General features: G+C 40.6%; 3 protein-coding genes across 4 annotated transcripts in view; 2 read left to right on the top strand and 1 right to left on the bottom strand.

Annotated features, from left to right (window-relative positions):
• Positions 1-139: 139 nt before the first annotated feature.
• Positions 140-10,525, bottom strand: LOC116049033 (solute carrier family 2, facilitated glucose transporter member 4). Its single transcript, XM_031298406.2, has 11 exons — positions 10,214-10,525; positions 8,423-8,518; positions 5,847-6,007; positions 3,999-4,123; positions 3,798-3,913; positions 3,444-3,606; positions 2,371-2,558; positions 2,110-2,214; positions 1,442-1,543; positions 1,150-1,353; positions 140-1,049 (listed from the first exon to the last, which is right to left on the bottom strand). The coding sequence occupies exons 1-11, from the start codon at positions 10,244-10,246 to the stop codon at positions 825-827; spliced, it is 1,518 nt and encodes a 505-aa protein (XP_031154266.1). The 5' UTR covers positions 10,247-10,525; the 3' UTR covers positions 140-824.
• Positions 6,724-25,038, top strand: part of LOC116049052 (receptor-type tyrosine-protein phosphatase eta-like) — a 29,322-nt gene continuing 11,007 nt past the window's right edge. The window contains exons 1-2 of the mRNA XM_031298442.2: positions 6,724-6,739; positions 12,235-12,240. The gene's annotated coding sequence lies outside the window, so the exon portion shown is untranslated. The remainder of the gene's footprint in view (positions 6,740-12,234; positions 12,241-25,038) is intronic.
• tp53 (tumor protein p53) lies at positions 15,164-24,618 on the top strand. Of its 2 annotated transcripts, none has more exons than XM_031298412.2 (11): positions 15,164-15,315; positions 17,017-17,153; positions 17,247-17,349; positions 17,512-17,700; positions 18,895-19,069; positions 19,179-19,291; positions 19,630-19,739; positions 19,996-20,120; positions 20,205-20,314; positions 20,393-20,463; positions 23,631-24,618. In XM_031298412.2, the coding sequence occupies exons 2-11, from the start codon at positions 17,068-17,070 to the stop codon at positions 23,725-23,727; spliced, it is 1,179 nt and encodes a 392-aa protein (XP_031154272.2). In that variant the 5' UTR covers positions 15,164-15,315; positions 17,017-17,067; the 3' UTR covers positions 23,728-24,618. The 2 variants fall into 2 exon arrangements, with proteins under 2 accessions (XP_031154272.2, XP_035849401.1); XM_035993508.1 differs by having other exon boundaries at positions 15,236-15,308; positions 17,011-17,153.

The raw sequence follows: 25,038 nt of genomic DNA, 5'->3' as shown, positions 1-25,038 counted from the left end.
AATATTTAAATTTGAATAAAAAAATTCTTTTCTTAAACATCCCAAATGTTAAATGCAGAACCTTGCCTCTAAATCTAAAATTGGCAAAATTTTAATCTAAAACTGATCAAGAATAAAATGATTTCTGACCACCTTTTCAATATTACATTTTTCAAAACTTGCCATTATGGGTAGTACCAATAAAGTGTTTAAAGCCCAGTCCATGTTACTGTATAATGTAAAGGGGTTTTAGGATTTAAATATTAACCAGTTAGACCCATTACAACTACAATTTTCAGACCATGTCGACCATATAGTTGGAGCTAAATGGTAAGCGTTCCCTGCTTTAGTACAAAATATGCAAGCAAACCTGGCTCTATGGCTGATTATCCTAGTTCTTTGGGGTGGGTTTACCTCCAAACTGAAAACTTTGGATGTCTTTGTAGATAAAGTGCAGGAATTCCAAAGTCTCTGCCTCCGTCTTTCAATATGTCACCAAGTGCATCACCATGGAATAACATCCTACCACATGGGCAGTCAATGCCTCAACAGTCCAGACACTTTGTTCTGATGTGCATCTTATTCCTTGAAACTACAGTAGTCAACTTTTAATCCATAGGTTTTTAGCCTTTGTCAAGGCTCAATTTGTAACCTCATATTGCAGTGGTACCAGCAAAGGACAATTCCAAAACACCTAAATTGTCACATACCTTTTAACACTGCTTTGGCACCGCAATCTATATGAATACATCAATTGACCTCAATATACATGTCAGAAAAGAGTCAGGTCCACACAGTTCATCCCAAGCTGTACTCAGTCCCATTTCTCTTCAGGCAGGGGATCTTCAGTTGATGCTTTCCTCCCCCAAGTAGTCCAGCTCGGTGCTGGGCTTGTCCAGGTCCATGTCCATATCCATATCCATCATTCCTGTTGTAGAGTGCTGATCGAAGTTTGCAGCGATCTGGTCGAAGGTTTTCCCTCGCGTCTCTGGCACCCGGAAGAATGTGAAAATGAGGAAGAAGAGGAGAAGTGCTGCAAAGATCAGGAAGACATATGGCCCACACAGGTCCTGGGGAAAGATGGGGAAAAAGTCCAAATTAAAACATAGAAGTGTTATGGACATTTTTTTAGGACATCTACAACATCTATTCAAGTTAAGAAATACTCACAGCAACATATTGGAAGCACATGCCAATTATGAAGTTAGCGGTCCAGTTGGAGAAGCCAGCCACAGCCATGGCAGCCGGCCTTGGACCCTGAGAGAACAGCTCGGCTACATAGAACCAAGGGATGGGACCCGGACCGATCTCAAAGAAGGCCACGAAGCCAAAGATGGACAGCATGCTGATGTAGCTCATCCATGGGACACTGTCCTATCAGGTGGGAGGAAAAAAGGGTTCAGAGGTTTGTAGAGAAAACATCTATAACAGTACAGTACACTTGCATCTTTGAGAAACTGACCAACAAAGCAAGAGCTGTGGTCATGACGATGGCACAGATGCACATCCCACCAAGTCCCAGCATGTGGAGCGTCCGTCGACCCATCCTCTCTATGAGGAAGAGCTGTTAATAAGAAAATGTGGTAATGGAGAGGTTGTTATCCTCAGTAGGTAATTTGAGGTAAAACTAGTTGCTAAGGTTAGCTGTCCACCTAGTTTGTACAGAAATATGTCAAAACAAGAACAAGAGTCTACAGTACTACTAGCAGCTCTGTGAGGTTGAACAGTGGTGATCACCAAAGTCAGTAGGATTCATCCTCTGGGAGTCATGATTGTAAAACATTTGTGGACCGACCAACATTGCCATCCAAAGAGTCATGCTGCAAGTGTGGCTAGTAAATCTCGCTTTTTGATCTGTTTAATGACAAAACATCTTGACCTGCTAAACCAAACTTGACCTATTTGGATGCAGGAATGTCTAAGAAACAGGCACAAGAAGAACCAGCCGTGCTACCTTATCTGCTCTTTGATAACAATCTCAACCAGTAATAGAGACACACTTTGGTACATAACAGGACAGTAATCTTTCTCATACTAAATTCACAAAAGATTGAACATTTACAATTTAATTATTTGATAGGAAGGAAGAGAGACATCAAAAAGCCAAGATGAAGATGACGTGTTACTGACCGAAACCACAGTGAAGGCACAGTTTACCACGCCAGCTCCAATGGTGGCATAGACTGGACTCTGGACTCCTGCTTTCATGAAGATACTGGTGGAGTAGTAGAAAATCTGACCAGAGGGGTAAACACATTATGATTATGTTAATATTATACTGCACAAATTCACAATTCACTCTGCTTTTTTGAGACTTTATGCAAGGTGTATTCATGTCACTCATACAACAGAAATATAAAGAATATTATGTATGTTTAATGTTAAACTCACTGCATTGACCCCAGACAGCTGCTGGGAGAGCTGCAGCAGGATGGAAATGATGATGGGCTGGCGGTAGAGCGGAGAGCGAAAGAGCTCCAGGATGGACACCTTTCTCTCCATATCCATCTTCCTCTTCTCCTCCTTCATCTCCGCCAGCATGCTGCCCACCTCCTGCCTGCCCGTCAACCTCCTCAGGCCTGCACAAAGGAGGCATGTAAGGAGTGAGAGGTGTGAGGTATGTTCAATTAGAATATTCTTATGAAAACCTGTTTAGGGCCTTTAGACAGTTGGAGTACATTCAGCCCCATACATGTTACATAAGGTGACCTAAGAGTACTTTAGTACAAAAAGCAAGATACTGTACTGCAAGTGATTAGATAGTGTAGTAAACCTGTAGACAATGTATTTGTACAGCTCTTTGTTCAGCTTAAATAGAAGACTTAAGTAGTAGTTTACCCCAAAATAGGAATTCAGTCTTGCTGTCTCATCCTCAGGTCAGATTTTTAGAAATCAACAAACACACAAAGTAAGTAAGTCTAAATTCACTTCAGCATCTCAGCCTTCTCTCGTGAGATTTATGTTATTGTGGTACTCGTTCAACAGCAACAAAAATACAGAAAATGTCAATAAAATGTCTTCATGTTCAGCATGATCCAACCATTGTAGCCAAATCCACAGAAACAAGCCAGTCAGGAGGAAACTATAAACAAATTATATATATATATATATATAAAATGTATGTTGTACTTGTGGAACTGCAAAATAAATTCTATAGATATCTTCAAAAATATAGTACAATTTGCTTTGAAGAAGGCTGTTATACCTACTCACTAGGCTACAGCTACTAACTTTCTGTGTGCTGATCCAGTTTAGCTGTGACTGGCGATGAAAACAATCAAAATTATCATAATTTCCCTATGGCATATTTGGGTTTTAGTTTTAACCTCACAAAATAAATCACAAAATACAATTATGTTAAAGGGGATGAAAGTGACAGCAACATTTTTAAGCTTACTCCAGTATAAAAACCAAGATCTTAAAGACATCCTAAGACCAGTCTGGAGTACTCCAGCCCCGCTCACCTCTCTTGGCTTGGTGTTCCTGGCAGCGGACAATGTAGAGGAAGCGGGGGCTCTCGGGGCAGAAAGGCAGAAGTGCCATCTGAAACACAGCCGGCACAATGGCTATACCCAACAGAACTGGCCACAAGTCCTCAACCCCCAGTAACGACTCAAGACCAAGGACCTGCATCAGGAGAGGGATCAAGTGTGAGGGCATAAGATAATATAGAAAAACATTTCAAGAAAAGGCTATTACAAAATATTAACATAAAACTCAGGGAAACACTTGTTGACATAATGGGACATTGCAGCTGGGGTTCATACATAAAGGTTTTATAATCTCTGCAACATCTATATCATAATGTGCTGTCATACCTGTGCTATGAGAATACCAGTGACTATAGCCAGTTGGTGCAGCGTGCCCAGTGCCCCTCGCAGACTCGTAGGAGCTATCTCACCCACATACATTGGTGTCAAGCCTGATGACAACCCTGCAGAGAGGAAAAGTTGGATGAGAGACAGAAACTTTTCTATAAAGTGTGAAGGAGATAACCTCGTGAACAGTGGAGTGCTCACCGCAGTAGATACCAATGATAAAGCGCCCGAGGATCAACATTTCGAAGGAGCGGCAGAGCTTGGACAACCCCATCAGACTCCCACCAATGAAGGCAAACATGTTGTTTATGAGCATGGCTTTCCTCCTGGAAAATACACAGACAAGCATCTTTGAAGTAATTCAACAGCTTTTAAATCTTAACTTGACCTATTATCATCATCATTATCAAAGAGTCCTGGAGGGGGTGTTACATTTGGAACAAAAGTCTTATCATCCAGAAAATTAGCATTAACTTAAACACTATTAAGAGTATTTCATAATAAGTCTTTTTTTTACAATTTGTTTTTGCTGAGAGGCTGAAAAACAAAACACACTCTTTTCAAATCACTTGCAACATAAAATTATGGTCAACATAAAAATAACTATTAGTCCTGTAAGTGTTAGCACAATGACTTTGGGGTAAAAAATGTTCGTCCAAATATTGACTTGAAGAATACTACAGCACACACTTTATTTGAATAAAGAACATTATATAGTAGATTTTTTTTATACTATAGTCTGTGTGTTGTTCGATATGATAAGGTATGGTGGGTGTAGATGAAGTAGACAGACCACTTTTGCCTCCAGAGGGCAGTGTCATACAACAACATTGAATGCTTTAGTAAGTTGCTGAATTCCTGACTGAAATGAATAGTTATTCTTAAATTTAAGAATAACTAAACTTAAAATAGGACACATTTACCCCCAAACATGTTTTAGACGTATAAAAATGCTCTGCTTTGAATAATAATTTGGGTCTGATATGTTTTTTTTCCTCACAAAAATGTTCAATTACCGAAAAAATCTTAAAATCACATACTCCTCCTTCACTGTAAGTTATGTGCGTTAGAGCAGCCTTCTGCCCATACATCATCTGCACAGTGAGCAAAACCTTGTTTCAAAGCATACTGCTCACTGCTCCGTCTGTGCTCACGTCTGTTATTTTCCTACTCCAGTCTGTCGTACCCTCCAAACAATATGATCTACTGTTAAAAACTCTTATTTGTGCCCTGGAGACTTACATCTAAATTACTCTGACCTCAGAGGTCACAGCAGCTCCCACTGTCTCAACCAGCCACACCAGTGTCCGCTGCTTTTTTTAGGAAGTCCTTGTCCTGAGTGCACCTAAGCCGAACGCTACCACCGTCCCAACCCCTCCCAACCCCTCCTGACCCAGTGCTGCCAGCTCTGTTAAGCTCCCCTTTCAGTCAATGCAAGCTGTGGCCTGCAGCCCAGTTTGCATCCCAGCTCAGATTACAGAGGGAAACTGGGACGACGGAGAACATCCTGGGCAGAGTTTTCCCTAAGTGACTATAGAGTGGACGTTGGCATCCATTTTGGATCCATGCAAGGTGTAAAGGAGACACTGATGTATCATGACTCATAGAGTTGGCCACTGAAATATTTCACAATTTACCAGATTGTCCAAACGTGAGATAGCATGGATTCAGGAAGAGTTTTGTAGTTTAGTTAAAGTATGTATACTGTGTATTCTGGTAATTAAGATTATTTAAGTGTGATACACACAAGCATTTCTGTTTGAATTGTTCTTGCTCTGTTTTTGCACAAGTGAATCAAATAGTGATATGCATGTAAACTCTATAGTGCCTGAGTATTCATACTGGGCAGATAGTTAAATGCGCAACCACTGACATAGCTGATAATAGGAACCTAAAATGTAATGTAGTAAATCAGTTGTAGCCTGGAGCATATATATAATGTTTTTCAATGGTTTAAATAAGCTTGGGTTCATCCAACAGGCAAAATACAAACTCCCAATTCCATTAGAAATTCCTTAATTATGTGTGGCATCCTTTATGTTTCCCTACCTGCCCAGCCACTCGGAGATGAAGCCCACACAGAAGGAGGACAGCATGCCACCAATGGAGAAGATGGCCACGGACAGGGACCAGAGGGAGGTGAGGGTCCCTGTGGGGATGGGCTCTCCATACCGGTGCACCCATGTAGCGTTATAGTCCGCCTCAATGATCTACAGAGGGGACAGGAGACCCGGAGAAAGCATGAGTCATGTTAAACAACAGATCAACCCGAGAGTGCAACTCCCTAGGAGTCAAACAGAGACAAATGAAGACGAATAAGAAATAAGACAGGTGCCAACCAAAATGTTTCAGTACTGATACTGAAAGCTGGCATTGAATGTCTAAATGTACTACATTTTTAGTATGGGTCTCCTAAAAACATGCTTATATTTCTCAAATAAGTGTTTTGAAAAAAAAAAATTCTATTAAAATTCAGGTATTGTGTGGGTGCTAACATTGAAAATCTTCAAAGAACCCTGTTCACACTTAGAAGTTGACCAGGGCCAGGATTTTACTATTAGCTCCTGAGATGAAACTACATTTATACAAATGTAAAGGGGTCATCAAAACAGTAAAGTCAAAAGAACCAGAAAAAAAATCCATATGGAGGATGTACACAGCAGAAAAAATAAAGGATAAAGTAGAGAAGTGTATAAACAGCCAAACTTAGTTGCCTCCTTCTATAACGGCTCTATTTTAATGGCCGACAAAACTGTCTAATAATGTCATATAAAGACAGCTTCTAGTCAGGTGTGAGTGTCCCAGTGAATCAACTGAGTGGTGTTTGTAGTTAAGCAGCCGAGTCAGAGAAAAACCACCTGATTTGGCTTTAGTTATTTGTGTCCATTCATCTTTCTGACTGACTGTAAATGTGTTACTAATGCCAAATAACAGTGTATACTGTGAAGTGTTGTGTGACATATTAATATATGGAATTAAGTGGAAGTATTTATTGACTTCAGTCCTGATAAAAGAGCAACATACATACACTATATGGGCAGTCATAAATCATACATTTCTCACATACAGTCACCAAGAATGCCTTCATACTGGAACACCAGATGTGGCTGCAATATGAGCAGTCAGAGCAAGTCAGGTTTTGACAGAAATACCCTCTCGTTCCAGTCGCACCAGAGGCAGTCATGTTTTGGCATTGCTGTGTATACATAAACACAACTGAGATGCCTATGATCATATAAAGTGCTCATCTGATTCCCATGCATTTATAAACTTTGCATCATGTACAAGTTTATTTCAAGTTTATTTTCTGAACACCATCGGCATTGTTTGAGGCCGATGTTGAGGCGTCAAACACACCGCATTGTAACATCAGGAAAAAATGAGAAACAGCTCAGTTGACCAGAAGCAGTGGCAGCAAAAACTGTCCTGTCCTGTTAGTAGTGTCCTGTACACTGTCCTGTGACTCCCATGACTGTCCCGGGACAGTCAGACACTGTCCTGTGACTCCCATGACTGTCCCGGGACAGTCAGACACTGTCCTGTGACTCCCAGACACTGTCCTGTGAACAGTCATGGAGTCACAGGACAGTGTACAGGACAGTGTCTGACTGTCCCGGGACAGTCATGGAGTCACAGGACAGTGTCTGGGAGTCACAGGACAGTGTCTGGGAGTCACAGGACAGTGTACAGGACCGTGTCTGACTGTCCCGGGACAGTCATGGAGTCACAGGACAGTGTGTGTCACAGGACAGTGTCTGACTGTCCCAGGACAGTCATGGAGTCACAGGACAGTGTCTGGGAGTCACAGGACAGTGTACAGGACAGTGTCTGACTGTCCCGGGACAGGACACTACTAACAGGACAGGACAGTTTTTGCTTCCACTAGTGCTGAACGATTAATTGCATTTTCGATAATATCGCGATATGTTAAAACGCGATTTCCTAATCGCAAAGGCTGCGATTTGGTCACATGACTCACGAGAGCATCAGTCTGCACTCCGTAGAGAAAGCATCAACTAGCATGCTAACGCTACACTGTACCTTGAGCTGATTTCTGTCATTCAAACAACTCTGAGTTGTAGTTTAAAACTTTTACAGCCATTTTAATAAAATGAAGGGTTTTATTCGGGCATGAGTCCATACATGCAGTTAATGGATACAGACACACAGAACTCAAGGCTCGGTTGGCTCCTCTCTGTGCACTGTAAAAAATTGTGTGTTTGTGTGTGTGTGTGTGTGTGTGTATATATATATATACTATATTTTTACTTATTTAACTGTCTAGTGTGTAATTGTGTGTTCATACTATACATTATTATATTATTCTTTGTTGAATAATACAGAAGACAAAGAGCTTAAAAAAATAATCAAATCAAAATTGCAATATTTGGGGAAAAAAATCGCAATTAGATTATTTTCAAAAATCGTTCAGCCCTAGCTTCCACTGCTTCTCCAGTTGACGTCTGGGTAAATGTCACTCTGTTTGCCTCCCGCATCTTACACCAGCACTTTTTTTAACACACCTCCATTCTTTTAATGCTGATTGGTAGCGGTTTTGAACTTTAAATTGGATTGTATTGGCTAATTTTGATAATCTAGCCTAGTGATCTGTTCTTTGTTTTTACCTTCTGCGGTGCATTGATGACGCCGATATTGTATCCAAACTCCAGAGATCCCAGGACAGCAGTGAAGACTGAGAGAACAAAGGTTCCAGTCAATGTCTGGAGTATAAACACACACAAAGAAACACATATAGAGAGGTAAAAAAACAAACAGAACACTGAGTGTAAAGATAATTGTGGCAAATAATTAGAGAGCTTAAGTGGATAACTGGGCTTGGTTTCAGCACTGTAGCTCTACTCCCTCCAACATCAACTATATATAACTGTGATCCTGATGCGAGACAGTCTCTTCAGCACTGTCCATGACTTCACAGGCTACTTTTCTATTGACGCCTGAACTTTAACTTCCCTCCACTTCCCCATCAGGGTACAGGCACCTGTCTACACGGTGACAGACGAGACAACCTTGGGGAGATGAGGTTTTCCCCTCCAGCATAGTGTGTTTCAGTCTCAAAGAGCCATTTCATTAACTGGCAGATTAGTTACCATAACATCCCAATGCTAAAGACATAACATTGACATGTTTTTGGAGGGATTTATGAAATATTTCAAAACCTGCTGGATAAACAGAAAAAACACACCATTATGGCTTCCTGTTAAGTTGGCATTTTGGTGATGTGGACCTCCTGACTACAAAAATATGATATGACTAAAATGTGCAAAGCTGATCTTCCTGCATTGTATTGTATTCTGTTCTATTATATTCAGATAATTCAGCAGTTTAAGTTTACGTTAGCGTGCGTCTGTAACACTGTATCTTGACCTTGCTGTGTTGAGTCTCTAGATAAGTGCTGTGTAGTATTCATGAACCAAAACAAAAGTGTGTGTGTGTGTTTGTGTCCTTGCAATGGCAAAGGTAGAACATCAGAAGCAGCCAGTTATGCTCTATTACACTTTATGTTACCTGCATTTCATTAAAAATCACATAGTTGAATGCTCAGTTATTTATTTACTTTTCTCTTATCATGAATTAATCATTCCTTAGAACTCCGAGAGTGTGTTTGCTTTTTGCTTAGTTTGAGTTTCCAAGCTTGCAGGATTTATTTTACATTGAAGGCAAAACGTCTGAGGTGCAACAGAAGTTCCCACATCCCTGGAGCATCAGCCTGCCCTGTTACAGACATTGTTCTCACAGACTGGTGTTGACGCGCCTTGAGGAGTTTTTCTCTTCAGATTAACAGTCCACTCACTCTTGTTTCAAAATTAAGGAGAGATGAAACTGAATCACTTAAAAGTGATTCATACAGCCACCTGACCTAATTTCTCAGAAAGAGCTGCAGGGAGCACATAGCACAGGCATTGTTTATGAGGGTAAAAAGGAACCAGTCAAACTAGGTGGCCTGTAAGAAAGCCACAGTCGGCTCTGACCTGTACCACTCAGATATTTGGCTGGTCAAGGTCACTGCTCAGGACTAAATAAGGGCCATAGCTTGTTCAAAATCAGGCTGATGTTTTTTCCTCCCTGAAACGGACACATTTATTGTAGTTACTGGTTGTTGCAAAGTTGAAAATTGTTGATTATTATTCTCAATTCTTCTTTACTTTAGATTTTATGTAAAGGATAATATAGGCCGTTGCCTTGCACGTTTTCAACGAAACTGAGAGAAATAATCTCATTTAGTATCATTATCAAGTACCAATCTTTGTTTTAGTCTCCAGTTTTTTGTATATGACGGAGATAAACCCGTGCGTAAAATCTCTTCTAATACGCACCGAACAGTGATATGCGCACAGAACTAAGAAAAAAAACAGCCACATTACACATTGTGAAAAGCTCTAAAGAAAGAAAATTACCTCCCCTCCAAGTTGCTGAAACCCGGCCGGCATGACTTTGGCAGCTCCAGGCACCCAGTAACAGTCGATGACAGATGCGCCTGGTGCCAAGTGGAGACACGTGAAACTCCCCCAAAAGGACAACAAGTCCCGATTTAAACCTTAGCACTTAAGCAACAAAAAAACGGAGGGAAACGTAAAATCCAAAAGAGAACGCCAAAGTTATCGGTCTGGTGCGTCCTGTGCTGCAAACTGTGTTGTGTCCGTCCAGCTGGGATAGACTGACACCCGCACAAGTCTCTCCGTATCCAGAGCGTTGGGGGTTGGGGTGATCTTGAGGTCCTCCCGCAGAGGTCGGGACAGGCGCAGCAGGAAGCTCATATGACCTTAACTACTATTGGCTGAAGGGAGAGCATAGGAAAACCATGATGTGCAATGTGTGTGTTTCTATAATGGAAAGTGAGAGAGCTGTGATTACATTTTAAGATTCCTGTTTAAATAAACAATAATGTATCTCAGGATGAGTGGAAGGTTTGCTGAGGACCAAATTTGGGCCCACTTCAAAAGCCCATGTTACATAATGTTGACTGGCCTTTTAAAGAATTATAAACTCTCTCTAATGTGGTGCATCTTACTCATGAGGTGCAACATTTGCAGTATTGTGTTGAAGAACCTTTTTTTTCGAGCTACAAATCTGTGAAGCGTCATCTATAGAGGGAAACAACATTAGCACTGCACAGGTGTTGGACCTTAGACGAACCCAAGTCAGAGTCCATCACGCCACCAGCTATGACTCAACATTTGTAATGGGGCAGCAGAGAGGGGCTCGTCTTTGACGCCTGCGCTCCCTTTGTCATTGTCACTTCCCAACAGCAATAAATCCCTTTCTATTTCAGATCACATGTCAAAGGGGTCACACACCATACCTCACCCTGTTCCACAAACCCTCCCCTTTTGTTCCTCACAACAAAGCTTAATCCTCCCCCAGCAGGCAACAGGTGGATCCTAAATTTGGGCTGTGCCACCTTCATTTGCAGTGTAGGTGTGGTCAGGGGAAGTTTGTGACACTCAGTGTGTCCGAGGCAGGGATTAGGGGGTGTGTTGTGGGAGTGTTGCACTGGGCAGGAAAAGTACAGATTGGGCAAAGAGTTCAGTGGAAAAATATCTGCTCTAGATCTCTCAATCAAATTATTTAAGTCCACCCCTTGCAGACACACCTCCACATTACACCACTCTCTACATCATGCCACTCTCTCCTAGGAGCTTGCCGCCTTTGCGTTTTCCTGCCCTCATACGAACATTGAGAAAGGGAGGAACCTGACACCCCTCATCCAAAGCCAGGGGCCCCAAGCACAGTCATGTGTGTGTCACTCTGACTAAATGTAGAGAAACTTTACACCATCAGAACAGTGGCGTAGAGCCTCACCAACATAGTTTAAGGGTTCATGTGCGTAACCATGGGCAGACAGAGACGATAGATTTTCAAAAAGTATCACATGAATTCATACAGAGAGAGCCAAAAACAGTAATAGAACTCAGTACTGACTGAGAAGATGGTATAAATAAGCATACACGCACAACCTTGCTACAAGCAGCCAATATTTTTATCCTAAAGCACGTGTTCAGCACTATTTACAATGCAAAATGTCACCAAACTGGAGATGCCAGCCAGTGTGCCAAAAAGTCTCACACACACACACACACACACACACACACACACACACACACACACACACACACAGCATGTGACTGCCCTCTATTCCTGTGTGTGTGTGTGTGTGAGTGAGTGAGTGAGTGAGTGAGTGAGTGAGTGAGTGAGTGAGTGAGTGAGTGAGAGTGTGTGTGTGTGTGTGTGTGTGGATGGTGGGTCAGCTGGTTCAAAAGCATGTTACAGTAAAGTTGCGTGATGGAAGGCAGGTGTGTTGCACTTTAGGGTCAGTGTTTGAGTGTGACAGCCAATAACATTCGCATCAATTTGCATGTCAGTTCAGTTATTTGGTGGGAGAAAAACTATGTTCAGAAACCTCCGACACAAACATCAGTAATGGGTTGTTGTATAGATACCATGTATGAACATTACAGTCATGTGCAGAAGTTAGCACACCCATGCTAAAGTTGACTAAAAAGAGGAATAAAAAAATCATCTTTTGGAAATTGATTTTAATGCCTTAATTAAAAAAATGAGGAAAATCCAATATTTAAGGACACCAATTTTCTTTGTGAATGAATAATGTATCGTAAATAAATAAATGTTCTTCCTTAAAATACAGGGGGCATAAGTAAGTACACCCCTATGTTAAATTTCCATAGAGGCAGACAGATTTTTATTTTTAAAGGCCAGTTATTTCATGGATCCAGGATACTATGCATCCTGATAAAGTTCCCTTGGCCTTTGGAATTAAAATAGCCCCACATCATCACATACCCTTCACCATACTGGATCCATGAAATAACTGGCTTTTAAAAATAAAAATCTGCCTGCCTCTATGGGAATTTAACATAGGGGTGTACTTACTTATGCCCCCTGTATTTTAAGGAAGAACATTTATTTATTTACAATACATTATTCATTCACAAACAAAATTGCTGTCCTTAAAGGTTGGATTTTTCCTAATTTTTTTAATTAAGGCATTAAGATACATTTCCAAAAGATGATTTTTGTATTCCTCTTTTTAGTCAACTTTAGCATGGGTGTGCTAACTTCTGCACATGATTGTATGTGACACCATACAGTGAAAAGGTGGGATAAACTGTAAAAATTGATTTGACTCAACTACCAATTACCAATCTTGATTACACAAAGTCCAAAACAAAACAATTCAAAATAAATTTAAAAAGGAAGGACGCATGCTGCGAGGACCTAATCTGCTGAATCCCACTGAGGACAAACACCATGTGCTTGAGACACAGTACCATATGAGGAATAGATCGACAGATCAGGACTGTATCCCTCTGGGCTTGATAATCACTGGAAAGGCTTCAAAACATCAGTGATGGAAGAAGTATTCAGATCCTTTACTTAAGTAAAAGTACTAATACCACACTGTAAAAATACTCTGTTACATGTAAAAGACCTGCATTGAAAATGGTACTTAAGTAGAAGTATGTAAGTATTATCAGGAAAATGTACTTAATATATTAAAAGTAAAAGTACTTTGAAGAAAACAGTTTAGAAACTTTTAGAAACTGGAAACGATCAAACTTGTCCTACAGTACTTGAGTAAATGTACTTAGTTACATTCCACCACTGCGAAACACACACACACACACACACACACACACACACACACACACACACACACACACACACACACACACACACACACACACACACACACACACACACACACACACACACACACACACACACACACACACTAATGCAGCCTCTTGTCCTGTCTTATGACATGCACTATAAGAAAATAATGAAATACACATAACATCAGATTAGTTCTGCTGCTACATTATACACATTCTCTGTTTGCTCTCTGCCCTGGTCCTGTTCTGTTAGACCTCACTATTGTATCTTTAAGCAGTCCTACTGGGATCAAGTTCATAGTGGACTCGCTGGCACCATTAGCACATTCACTGAAAGGTCAAACAGCTACCTAGCCCCAAAGTGGCACCATAGACAAGAACCAACATTCAGTGCGTACTCTTTGGATGTGACTCTTGCCAGTTCAGGACAAGACGGCAGCAGTGTGGCACAAGTGGCCCGACGCAGCTGCAGGCACCTGAGTGAGGTCCTGCTTGGAGTTTCTCTGCACCTCTGGTCCCCAGTAGCGTAGAAGTTTATCTTATCAGCTCAGGGGCATTTGAAGGGTGATGAGAGGCGACGTTATCCACCCTGTAAGAGCAGATTATGAAATCATTAAACAGCATCAAAGTGTGAAATTAACAGATTTAAACTTTAGTTTTAAACCCAATCAGTATGGTAGGACTGTTCAAAACCACGCAGGAGGAAACCATCCTTGAAATTTCGTGAGTAAGGGACGCTGCTTTAAAGTTGACCTCTGACCTCCCTGGAGAGAGAAAGAAACAGGGGGATAGTCACCCCTTAACATAGATTTACAGGAACTACAACTGCCAGGTGTTACAACTGATTACTGTGCATTTAGGCTACTTTATGCTAATGATTCTGATTGTACACAGGACGCGTTCAATTTAAATAAAAACTATACAATTTCTAATGGACCACAATAAAATGTACTGGTCAGAAACCCACTAGGCACTTATAGTTTTAAGGAACTCTTTCCTTTTTTTTCTTTCTAAAATTTCAATTTGCACTGAGGTTTCTGAAGGCAAACTATAGCCTACATTTGCAGTACAGTTTTCATGTGTGTTTTTATTTTGAGTGTCGAATTGATGTGAATGTATGTTCAGTGTATGTTTGCCAGTTCAAAGTACAAAAATTGCTTGTCACTGGGATAGTATACATATTGAAGTACTGTGTCAAGATACATTTTATCACTTTGGATACATTATAGCTCAGTCAGCAATGGTGTCAATGAAGCAACAGTTTGGGTTATTATTATATATTAGAAAACTTCTTTAATTGTGCACAAACTAAGTATACTTACAATAAGTTTGGTGGGTGCAGTAAAGGCTACTTTTTAATTTATTTTTAGTAAAGGCTACTTTAATTTCATTTTTTCCCCATACATCACGCTGTCATCATGTTGCCTTTAGTGCTCAGGAGAAGCTTGTAATTATGTTGTATGCTTAAAATGTAAGTTTCTTTTGGAGAAAATAAAATCACTTAAGTAATTTTAAAGTTTATCAACATATAGTTTGTTCTCAATCCAACCGAGACTTTAACAATCCTAATAATTCTACAAATATACAGCTATTACCTATGCAACTACCCCTCGGTTTGTTATACCTACGGTCGTTCTTGAGTTACAATATTTCCGATAATAGTGAATGCAGCAGTAGATGTTACAGAACGCTTTGTGATTGGACACTGAGTGCACTTAAAAAATCGCCCCTCCCCCTTCCTTTTTGTGGGATTCCCCGTTAACAACGTGCTCGGCTCAAAATATTTTGACTTTTCGTCTGTTTTTGCTCGCCCTCCTACATACACACCAGACGGAGTCATCTCTCCCAGCAGCAGCGGATACAAGGTAGGTGTAGTCATCAAGTGTCATTCTTTACACCAAGCCCCGGAAAACCACTTATTTGTCGGATAAAGAAAGTTTTACGGCGCTTTAGCTTGTCGGTCGAATTCCAAAACGTACTGCTAACGTAGCTAAAGCTAAACTCGCTAGCCAACAAAACATTGGCAGTGCGCTTTGCAAACAATTGCAAACAGAACCCTGATTAATTGATACAGTCAATAGTTTTTGCTTGTCAGCACATTTTGACGTTTACTTCATTTGTTGTTGTTCGGTTATTTTAAATATGCCGAGTCGGTGGCCGAATAAAGCTAACGTAGCTTCATTCAGTGTGTGGGCCTCCTGCCTCCAAATTCAATGGACGCTAATAGCTAACGTTAGCAGGTATACACAGGTTGGATGGTTTCTCATGCTGTTTGTTTTGGGGGGCACTGATTATAAAGGCAAACGGTTTCTTTTAACGTGTTTTATTATATTGGCGTTACACAGGCTAATGCTAGTCAGCAGGCTCACATATCAGAAGGCCTGACGTTAACCCGACTAATTTTTAACTTCGTGAATTCGTATTTCCTGCGTTGCATCAACCAGGGTTTATCATTTTATCATTCATTCATTCATTCATTTGAAAGACTGATAACGTTACACCATTCACTCCTACTTTTACACTTTTGCAATGCGTACTGTGAGTGTGTTCTTGTGTTTGTTAGAAGTTAGTTATGTTGAAACTATTTGTCGACCGACAGAATAGTTATTCGAAAACAATTTTGAAACCAAACAGTTACTTATTGTCATTTATCAATCAAAACGTCAAAACATTTCCTTGTTTCATCTTCTCAAATGTGGGGATTTACTGCTTTTCTCGGTTTTTATGTAATCGTAAAACGTCTTTGGATTGCTGGACTAAAGGGGTGCACAATAAATCGTTTTTTATAATCAATTAATTATCAACTTGCGCAAATAACCCATCGTGAAAGACACACAGGGATTCTTTGAGTTAGTTAAGAGTGTCGATAAAGTGGCCAGGATAGCTCAGTTGGTGGTAGAACACACACACACACACACACACACACACACACACACACACACACACACACACACACACATACATATATATGAGAGAGAGATAGATTTATGCCTCGATGCAGGTGGTCCAGGGTTCGAGTCGATCTGTGACGATTTCCTGCGTCTTCTCTCTCTCTCTCTCCCTCCCCCCCTTTCATAGCTGTCCTATCCATTAAAGGCGGAAATGCCCGAAGAAAAATAGTGTTGTTAGATGGCACTTTGAAATGCAACAATTTTTATATCATGGTGCCTATTGTGTTCAGTTTTTTTATTTTTTTTTATTTAACAACAATTTCTTGTATTTTAGCATTATACTGAAAGCAACAGAAAGGCATAGCTGAGTAAACTTGAATGTTTTTATTTATTACAAGTAATATCCTTATTGTGATATTAAACAACGTTATTAATAATTTTCTTCACATCGTGCACCCCTATTTTGAAAACATCCATGTAGGCTCTTTAAAATTGTGGTGGTCATTTTTTGGGCCAAACCATTATTATCTAAAAAGTAGACAAATAAATTGATAATAAAATAATTGTTAGCCATACTTGATAACCATGGAACTGGTCAAATGGAGAGTTTGGTAGAGAGCGAGTTTTTACATATGTCATCAGTTTAACACTTACTTCCTGTTGATCCCCACACAGCACTCTGGGCTCTTCCTATTTTTTGCTCAGCCGTGGAAGGAGGGGAACCAAATGATGATGGAGGAACAAGGGTTTGACAGTCTGAGCCAGAACCTGCCACTGAGCCAGGACTCCTTCCGAGAGCTGTGGGAGACTGTGTAAGTTATGTTTTAATAGTAGATGACATTTTAAAAATGCCAGTTTAGGTCAGAAAAACAAGCTAACCTTTTTGTGTATGTTTGTTTTTGCAGGCTAACTCCCTCCATCTCCACTATTCCCACAGTGAATAATGGGATTCCCACAGTCAATAATGGGACTGAAGCATGGAAAACAGATGGACATATGGAAATGATGGTAAGCATGCCTACCCATGCCTCTATTGAACACACAAAGTTAAATTGCAGCAGGAGAAGGCTTCCTGCTTGATATTGGTCAATATTCATATAATGGTAACTTTAATCTGAATTTATTTATGTATAGAGGCAGAATGACTCTCTCAATTCCCTCCTATTACAGCTCATTGACGAACACGTGCTGGCCGCAGGGTTTGATGAAAATCTGTTTGAGTTACCCCCCGAGATTTCCACCAAAGACGGTGTTACTCCCCCGGCCTCCACCGTCCCTGTTACAACAGACTATCCAGGGGAGTATGGCTTCCAGCTTCGCTTTCAGAAATCTGGCACTGCAAAGTCCGTCACTTCCACTGTAAGTAATCCCAGGCCTAAGATCTCAAAACATATTTGTTGATTTCTCTCATTGTTTGTGTCTTGTAAATGTGTTGCAGCTAATTTCAATATACAATATGTATCGGATAACTTGAATGATATCTGTTCTAAACAATGTAAGACAAATTACTTTCAAATTCAGCAACAGAAATCTGTACTTACGGCACATAGTGTATTATTTTAACTGAATTAAACCGAATCCAAACGTAGGACCACAAAATGTTGAAGTTTGACAGGATTTGCAGCAGATTATCCTGCAACCAAACATGGCAAGGAGCAAAAGTTTGAGCCCCTTTTTGTAGGAGACAAAAGAGATCTCTACAGCTGCTGAGTTTGCCATTCACTGCTCAACAGTTTCTTCCATCCATAGCATGTGATTCATACAGAAACTCTGCTCCAGTACTGTTTTAATTCGCAAAATTAAATCTGAAGTAACGATACAGAATTTTCAAATTTTGAGTTTTGGAAATTAAAAAGATTTTGCTATAGTAAAATCACTTTTTATCATTTTATCACCCACAAAATTAAAATGTGTAAAACATTGAAAAAGTTGTGAATAGACAGTTATTATCTTACCTTTGCGTCGCCTTAAAAATCCATTCTTTCGTATTTCTCATGGTGGCATTCATGTGGGATCTTATTCATTGTGACGATTCGCTAAATTTGAGTCAGTCACTGCGTTTGAAGAGCCAATGGCATTAATGTTTCCACTGTGACTCACCCAGCAGTGCACTGCAGTTGGTCAGTTTAGTTGAGGTTAGGGTGCTCTGCCCTGAAACCCCCGCCCCCTGCAACTTGTGCTCTGCTCTGTGGGAGAGGTGCTGTCTGGTTGTAAAGCATGGCTCTGACATGACGGGACATGTTCCTGCGCTGTCTTCCTCCAGCACAGAATGAGTTAAAAACCGATACAAGCAAGGTAAAAATGTCTTTTAATTTGACATATCTGGCTTTACTTATTTGTAGAACTTAACATGTAGTTTGTTTTTCTTTTTAGAGAAGAAAGAGTAGTTGAAAAAATTTAATGAAACGTTCAGAATAGCGTTTGACTTTAAGTCTTTAAAATAGTGCTCTCGTTTTTTCCGAGACAGATCTCAGGCCAGTGCTTGGCATAATGTACTCAAAGCTCTGTTGCTGATAACAATGTGTATGTCTTTCTCCCTGTGCTTTCTGTCAGTATTCAGAGCTTCTCAACAAGCTGTATTGCCAGCTGGCAAAGACCAGCCCGGTTGAAGTGCTAGTGAGCAAGGAGCTTCCACCGGGTGCTGTCCTCAGGGCCACAGCGGTTTATAAGAAGACTGAACATGTGGCGGAAGTGGTCCGCAGATGTCCCCATCACCAGAATGAAGACTGTAAGGAAAATGTTTTAGTGAAAAATTGCTTTGTATGTACAGTGGAAGAATGTTTGTCTTTGCTTAAAGAATCAGATTAAAAAAACAAAAATCTGTTTTTTCCGTTTAGGTGCAGAGCATCGCAGCCATCTGATCAGAGTGGAGGGCAGCCAGAGAGCTCAGTATTTTGAAGATCCGCACACAAAGAGGCAGAGTGTGACCGTCCCTTACGAGCCCCCACAGGTATGACTGCCCCACTCGATCTGTCTGAGGGGGAACTTGTCAACTACAGCAGTTATTTTTACCCATTCACATTTCCTAATATGTGACCTTCAAGAGATTTCTATGTGAGTATATGAACAGTGTCATTATAGTACATGTCCATAAAATACAGAAATTGTAAAACCATCTATTAATGTGTTTCCCAAATAAAAAATTAATTGCATAATTGCATAAACTGCATTTAGACACCCAGAAGAGTCAATGAGGACTTTGGGAAAATAAGTAAAGTTGCCCCTTTTCCCTGATTGTATACACTTCAACCGGCAGTAAATATAAATTGTTCTACTTTCCTGTTTCAGTTGGGCTCAGAGATAACAACCATCCTGCTCAGCTATATGTGCAACAGTTCCTGCATGGGGGGCATGAACCGCAGACCCATCCTCACCATCCTGACCCTCGAGACTCCAGAGTAAGTCTTGCTTCTCTTTTAACAGATGTGAGCGGGTCAGTGGGAGTGTAAATGTTTCTTCTGGGTATAAAAAAAAAAGTGGCATTGCCACAGTGTAACTGGATATAAAAAAAAAAAAAAATTACCCGTTGTGTGCATTCTGGTTAAAAATGCCCTTTTTTTTAAAGTCGTAAATTACTGTTTCTATTAGATCTTTATTTCTTTGTGCTGCCTAGGAAAGCGTTCTGCCCCTTACTTCTGTTCATCAACTTCATAGGGGACTTGTTTTGGGCCGGATGTGCTTTGAGGTGCGTGTCTGTGCATGTCCTGGCAGGGACCGTAAAACTGAGGAAGAAAATAGCACTAAGATGCAGAACGGCACCAAACAAACTAAAAAACGTAGTAAGTTTTTGCTGCATTACTTTAGATTTCAGTTTCCGTCCCTGCGTGCTTTTTCCCTTGCTAACTTCACTTTTGTTTCTTTAGAGAGCGCGCCGGCTGTGCCTTCACCTCGGGCTCCTGACGCAACTTCTGTGAAGAAGTCCAAGTCTGCCTCCAGTGCAGAGGAGGAGGACAAGGAGGTGTATGCTTTGCATGTAAGTAAAGATACATACTGTTATAAAGCTAAAATGTTTCATTCTGTTTGACTAATTCCCCTTTGATCTCTCCTGCAGGTTCGTGGTCGCGAGCGTTATGAAATGCTTAAGAAAATCCATGATGGTCTGGAGTTGCTGGACAAAGAAAGGTAAGAAGGGCGTCCTTTAAAACAAAACCGCCTAAATCACTTTCAGTGGGCGTAACTTGTAAGTTAATTCTTCAAGAATATCTCAACATGGTCCGTACATTTAGGCTGCCACTCTGTCAATGGCTTGGCTACAGTTGAGATTTTGACCCAAGTGGTCATGAACATATCTCTCGGGGCCTGTTCTGACCTGGTTCTAAACATCTGTCCTGTGACGGATCACAAGTGGTCAACTCCAGGTGTGTGTGTTTTCACCTGTCAGTAGAATGCGTCTCCAAATGCGTCCTTAGAGACAACGTACAGTACATCACTTCCCTTTGCATACAGGCGTGTACATCACTTCCCTTTGCATACGTGTGTGTGTGTGTGTGTGTGTGGAACGATTAATTGCATTTGCGATAATATCGCGATATGTTAAAACGCGATTTCCTAATCACAAAGGCTGCGATTTGGTCACATGACTCGCGAGAGCAAATCAGTCTGCACTCCGCAGAGAAAGCATCAACTAGCACGCTAACGCTACGCCGTACCTTGAGCTGATTTCTGTCATTCAAACAACTCTGAGTTGTAGTTTAAAACTTTTACAGCCATTTTAATAAAATGAAGGGTTTTATTCGTGCTTGAGTCCATACATGCAGTTAATGGATACAGACACACCGAACTCAAGGCTCGGTTGGCAACGGTTAGCTCCGGTTAGCGGTTAGCTCCGGTTAGCGGTTAGCTCCGTTATAAAGATATGGAGTGGAGGAGCTGCCACTGAGAGGGGTAACAATCAGACTCTGATAAATGACGTTCGGGGAGCTTTCACAGCAGCGTGGCCGCGGTGTTTCAACAGTTCTATTAGTACAGTTAATCCCACGGCAAGAACACCAGCAACTAGCTAACGTAACGATAGCCTCTCTGAGCAAGTGCACACGGCAGCACGCAACTTCACGAGGGGGAGGGGCTGGAGGCAGCTCCTCTCTGCACTGTAAAAAAAAAATACACGTGTGTGTGTGTATATAGATATATACTATATTTTTACTTATTTAACTAGTGTGTAATTGTGTGTTCATACTATAAATTATTATATTATTCTTTGTTGAATAATACAGAAGACAAAGAGCTTAAAAAAATAATCGAATATCGAATCGCAATATTTGGGGGGAAAAAATCGCAATTAGATTATTTTCAAAAAGCTGTGTGTGTGTGTGTGGTTACTTTGACATAAATTAAGTGAAAAATCGCTGCTCACAGTCTGTGCGCCGACCATAGACTGTATATAAAAGAGTGCCGACATAAGGATGATGGGCGGCGGAAGCTGTGCAGGAGAATTCTTTTTTTTTTTTTTTTTTAAAGTCTGTGTTCAGCTCCCAGTACGTTTGTAGCTTCAAACTGAATCTCTGTGGTTTAAAGTTAAGTGTATATTATATCTGCTTTATTTTACGTTTCACGTTCGCTAGGAGTCGCGTTACGTTACTGCTGATGAAGACCGAACATTTCCTGATTTTGCTGCTTCATAATAAAAGCATTCAAATACTAGGGGTGGAACGGTATATGTATTCGTATTGAAATGGTACGGGCGTCGCGGTTCGGTGCATGAATTTACACGGAAAATACACGGTGTAGAAATAGATAAAACTTGTGTGCAAATTAATTAATGTAATGCAGAACTAATGTAATGTGGAACTACGGTTAGATACGCGGGTTCTTTAGGGACACCTAATCTGTAGCCCCGCCTTAAATCTGAAGCTCTGATTGGCACACAGCCGATGTAGCCGAGCTCCACCTATGTATGCAGTTTTAGTGAGTCGGAGATAGCAGCACTAAGGACGAGTATGGCGAGTGGTGGCGACCCACAACAGTTAGAGGACCCGCCGTCCTCTTTAAGATCGCATGTTTGGGAAAACTTTGGTTTCCCAGTCAGTTCCAGTAGTACAGGTGAGAGAGTGGTGGATAAGACTGCTGTTGTAGATTAGTGTTACGTTTCCAGCGTCGCGGCTCCGAACCGTAACGTTAGTTGGGACAGATGCTTTGTTTCTTCAGGCTAACTATCTTAGCTTTAGCCATGCAGGGAGCAGCTTTCTGCAGTGAAAAATGGCCGGGAGACGTCATGATAACGTTGCATTAATCAGGTAGTTTAGTTCATCTTTGCAGAGAACAGAGATGCTGTATTTTCAGTTTTATAGCTGATTCTTATTTTGTTTACAAGTTCCAGATGGAGTCTGGAGATGATGTGGGGTAGCCTACTGTTTACATCTTACTTGACACACTTCAGGCTGTTGCAGCTAGCTCAGGGGAGAGACTGTATGACACCAAGTGGTACAGCCTGAGACATGCACAATAAAAAAAAAATGCCTTCTGCATTTTTGTTTTGCTTTTCCCTCCATTGTACCGAACCGTGATGTCTGAACCGAACCTTGACGTCTGTATATCAAATACCAAAATAACGGGGCTTTTATCGTGAAGAACTTAGTGATATAAGTGAAACCGTTTCACAGCCGCTGCTTTGACCACTAAATAACAATAAATAACAGAAGGCGATGACATAAAAGCAGCAAGTTTTGTAGTAATGTCCTACATATTTGTGAATTCGGGACACTTTATGAAACAAAAAATAAAGTTATTTTCAAGCTACCGAGAGCCCCGACAGCTGGGGATGTAAGAGCAGGCTGCACCGGAACAAAAACACTGACACATCACAAACAGTACATGATGATAACATCCCAAACACACACGATTCACTCAGTGGTTTCTGTGACATGAAGAATACTTTGAATCAGTAGGTAGTTCTGTTCACAGTTAAGTAGGCAGTCTTTAATGTGGACGCAGGACATATTCCAGTTCTCACTAATATTAGAATGTGGACTAACCCCCTCCAAATGCGTCTTTTTTGCTATCCGATCTCAATGCTTCCTGAGAGTGTTTTCACCTGTACTTCTTGTGATCCGATCACTCAGATGGGATCTTACTACCAGGTGAAAAGGGGGTGTAACTGGTTTTAATCCTCAACTCCATGGCTGTCTTATAAAGATTGCCTGCCACTAGAGGTCACTGTGTATAATGTTAAGAGTTAAACCCACCTACCGCAGGTCAACTGAGGTTATTGTCATAAAAAAAACATTTCAAATACACCAAATCTGTCTCCTTAATTACTGACACACTGGCTTTGTCCTGCTTTCTCTCCACAGCAAAACCAAGACCAAGGTTTCTGTGAAACATGAGTTTGCTCTGCCTTCCAGCGGAAAGAGAGTCCTGCAAAGAGGAGAGAGGAGTGACAGTGACTAAGAAGCTTGTTGCCTTGATCAGGAGAACAAATGTCCTCTCGTTCTCCCTCCAAGCCATCGGGTGTATTTCAGGCACGTCATCGAAACCCCAAATCACCTCCTGCCTCAGTACACCAGAAAAAAACTTTCAATAACTGTGCTGCACGTTCTGTACAGTGTCAAGCAGTTTTTTACGTTAGCAAATTAATAAAGGTTTAATAGATTATGCAGAGAAGAGCATTATATACTGTTAGCAGCTCTGCCTCCTCCTCAATACCCTTATTGCATTTAAATACAATACTTTGCATGAAACAGGATATCGGGGTAGGACTTAAAATTGGGAGGGACTATATTTGATCAGTGTTAATGCAGGGGTTTTCATGTGAGTTTTAATGATTCCATTTTGTAAAGGATCATAATACAAGTCACTGCCATTTGTTTAAAGTCAAGCTTGTAAAACTGGAATGGATGTTTACCTCCATTAATGTTGCTGTATTACACTCTTTTTGGGTGTCTGATTGAGAAAGTTCGATGGGCCCAAATGGTTAAGTTCTGATTAGATGTCCTATGCAAGCAAACATAAGAATAACGTTGGAATCACAGGCCAGAATAAAGACTGCCTGTAATTTTGTCTGCATGTAAAACTCAGTTAAATTTTTTTTTTTTTTATTAATACATTTTATCCCTGTTTATTTCCAAGGATCTGTGTGACATCAGCGGCCTTGCCTTTTTAATGGTGAATCCGCTTGCAGGGAACATGTACGGTTATGATTTTTGTGAAAATGGAACAGTAGATGTGGTAGATGAGGGGCTGGCTGGATCACCCCTAAAGCTAATCAACTTTTAGTATTTGTAACTTTTTATATACAGCAAAGAGCTGACAAAAATAGCAAAAGAGGAATTTTGATAGAAATACGGGACAATTTGGACAAATGTGCAACAAAATACTTAGGGAGGCAATATAACAAGAACACCAACAATTATGAGGTGCAAGCCACTCCGTTAATATATCAGAAACTACTGCCTGTGCTAAACTGATAAAATGTGATGTGATTTGATTTTATGTTTTAATTTTTGGCCTCAACCACAGACCCTGCAGTTTGTCACCGACTGTAATCAGCACTTCAGTTTGATGTGTCTATTCACTGTCAGCCAATTTAACACTTTTTGTTGTCACACTGCCAAAAAAAGTATACTTAAAGGCATTTCTTTGTTGTATTTCCGTAGATTATTTTGGGAACTTAGTTTTGTATAAGAGGTTAATCTTTCTATATTTTTTATTGTCTTTTTTTCATGGCTTTTTTTGTACTAATTTGCATTTTGTTACTCAAAG

This window comes from Sander lucioperca, chromosome 17, assembly GCF_008315115.2.
Source record: "Sander lucioperca isolate FBNREF2018 chromosome 17, SLUC_FBN_1.2, whole genome shotgun sequence".
Lineage (NCBI taxonomy): Eukaryota > Metazoa > Chordata > Actinopteri > Perciformes > Percidae > Sander > Sander lucioperca.
Note: the sequence above shows the minus strand (reverse complement) of the source record. Positions and strands in the feature narration are given on the sequence as shown.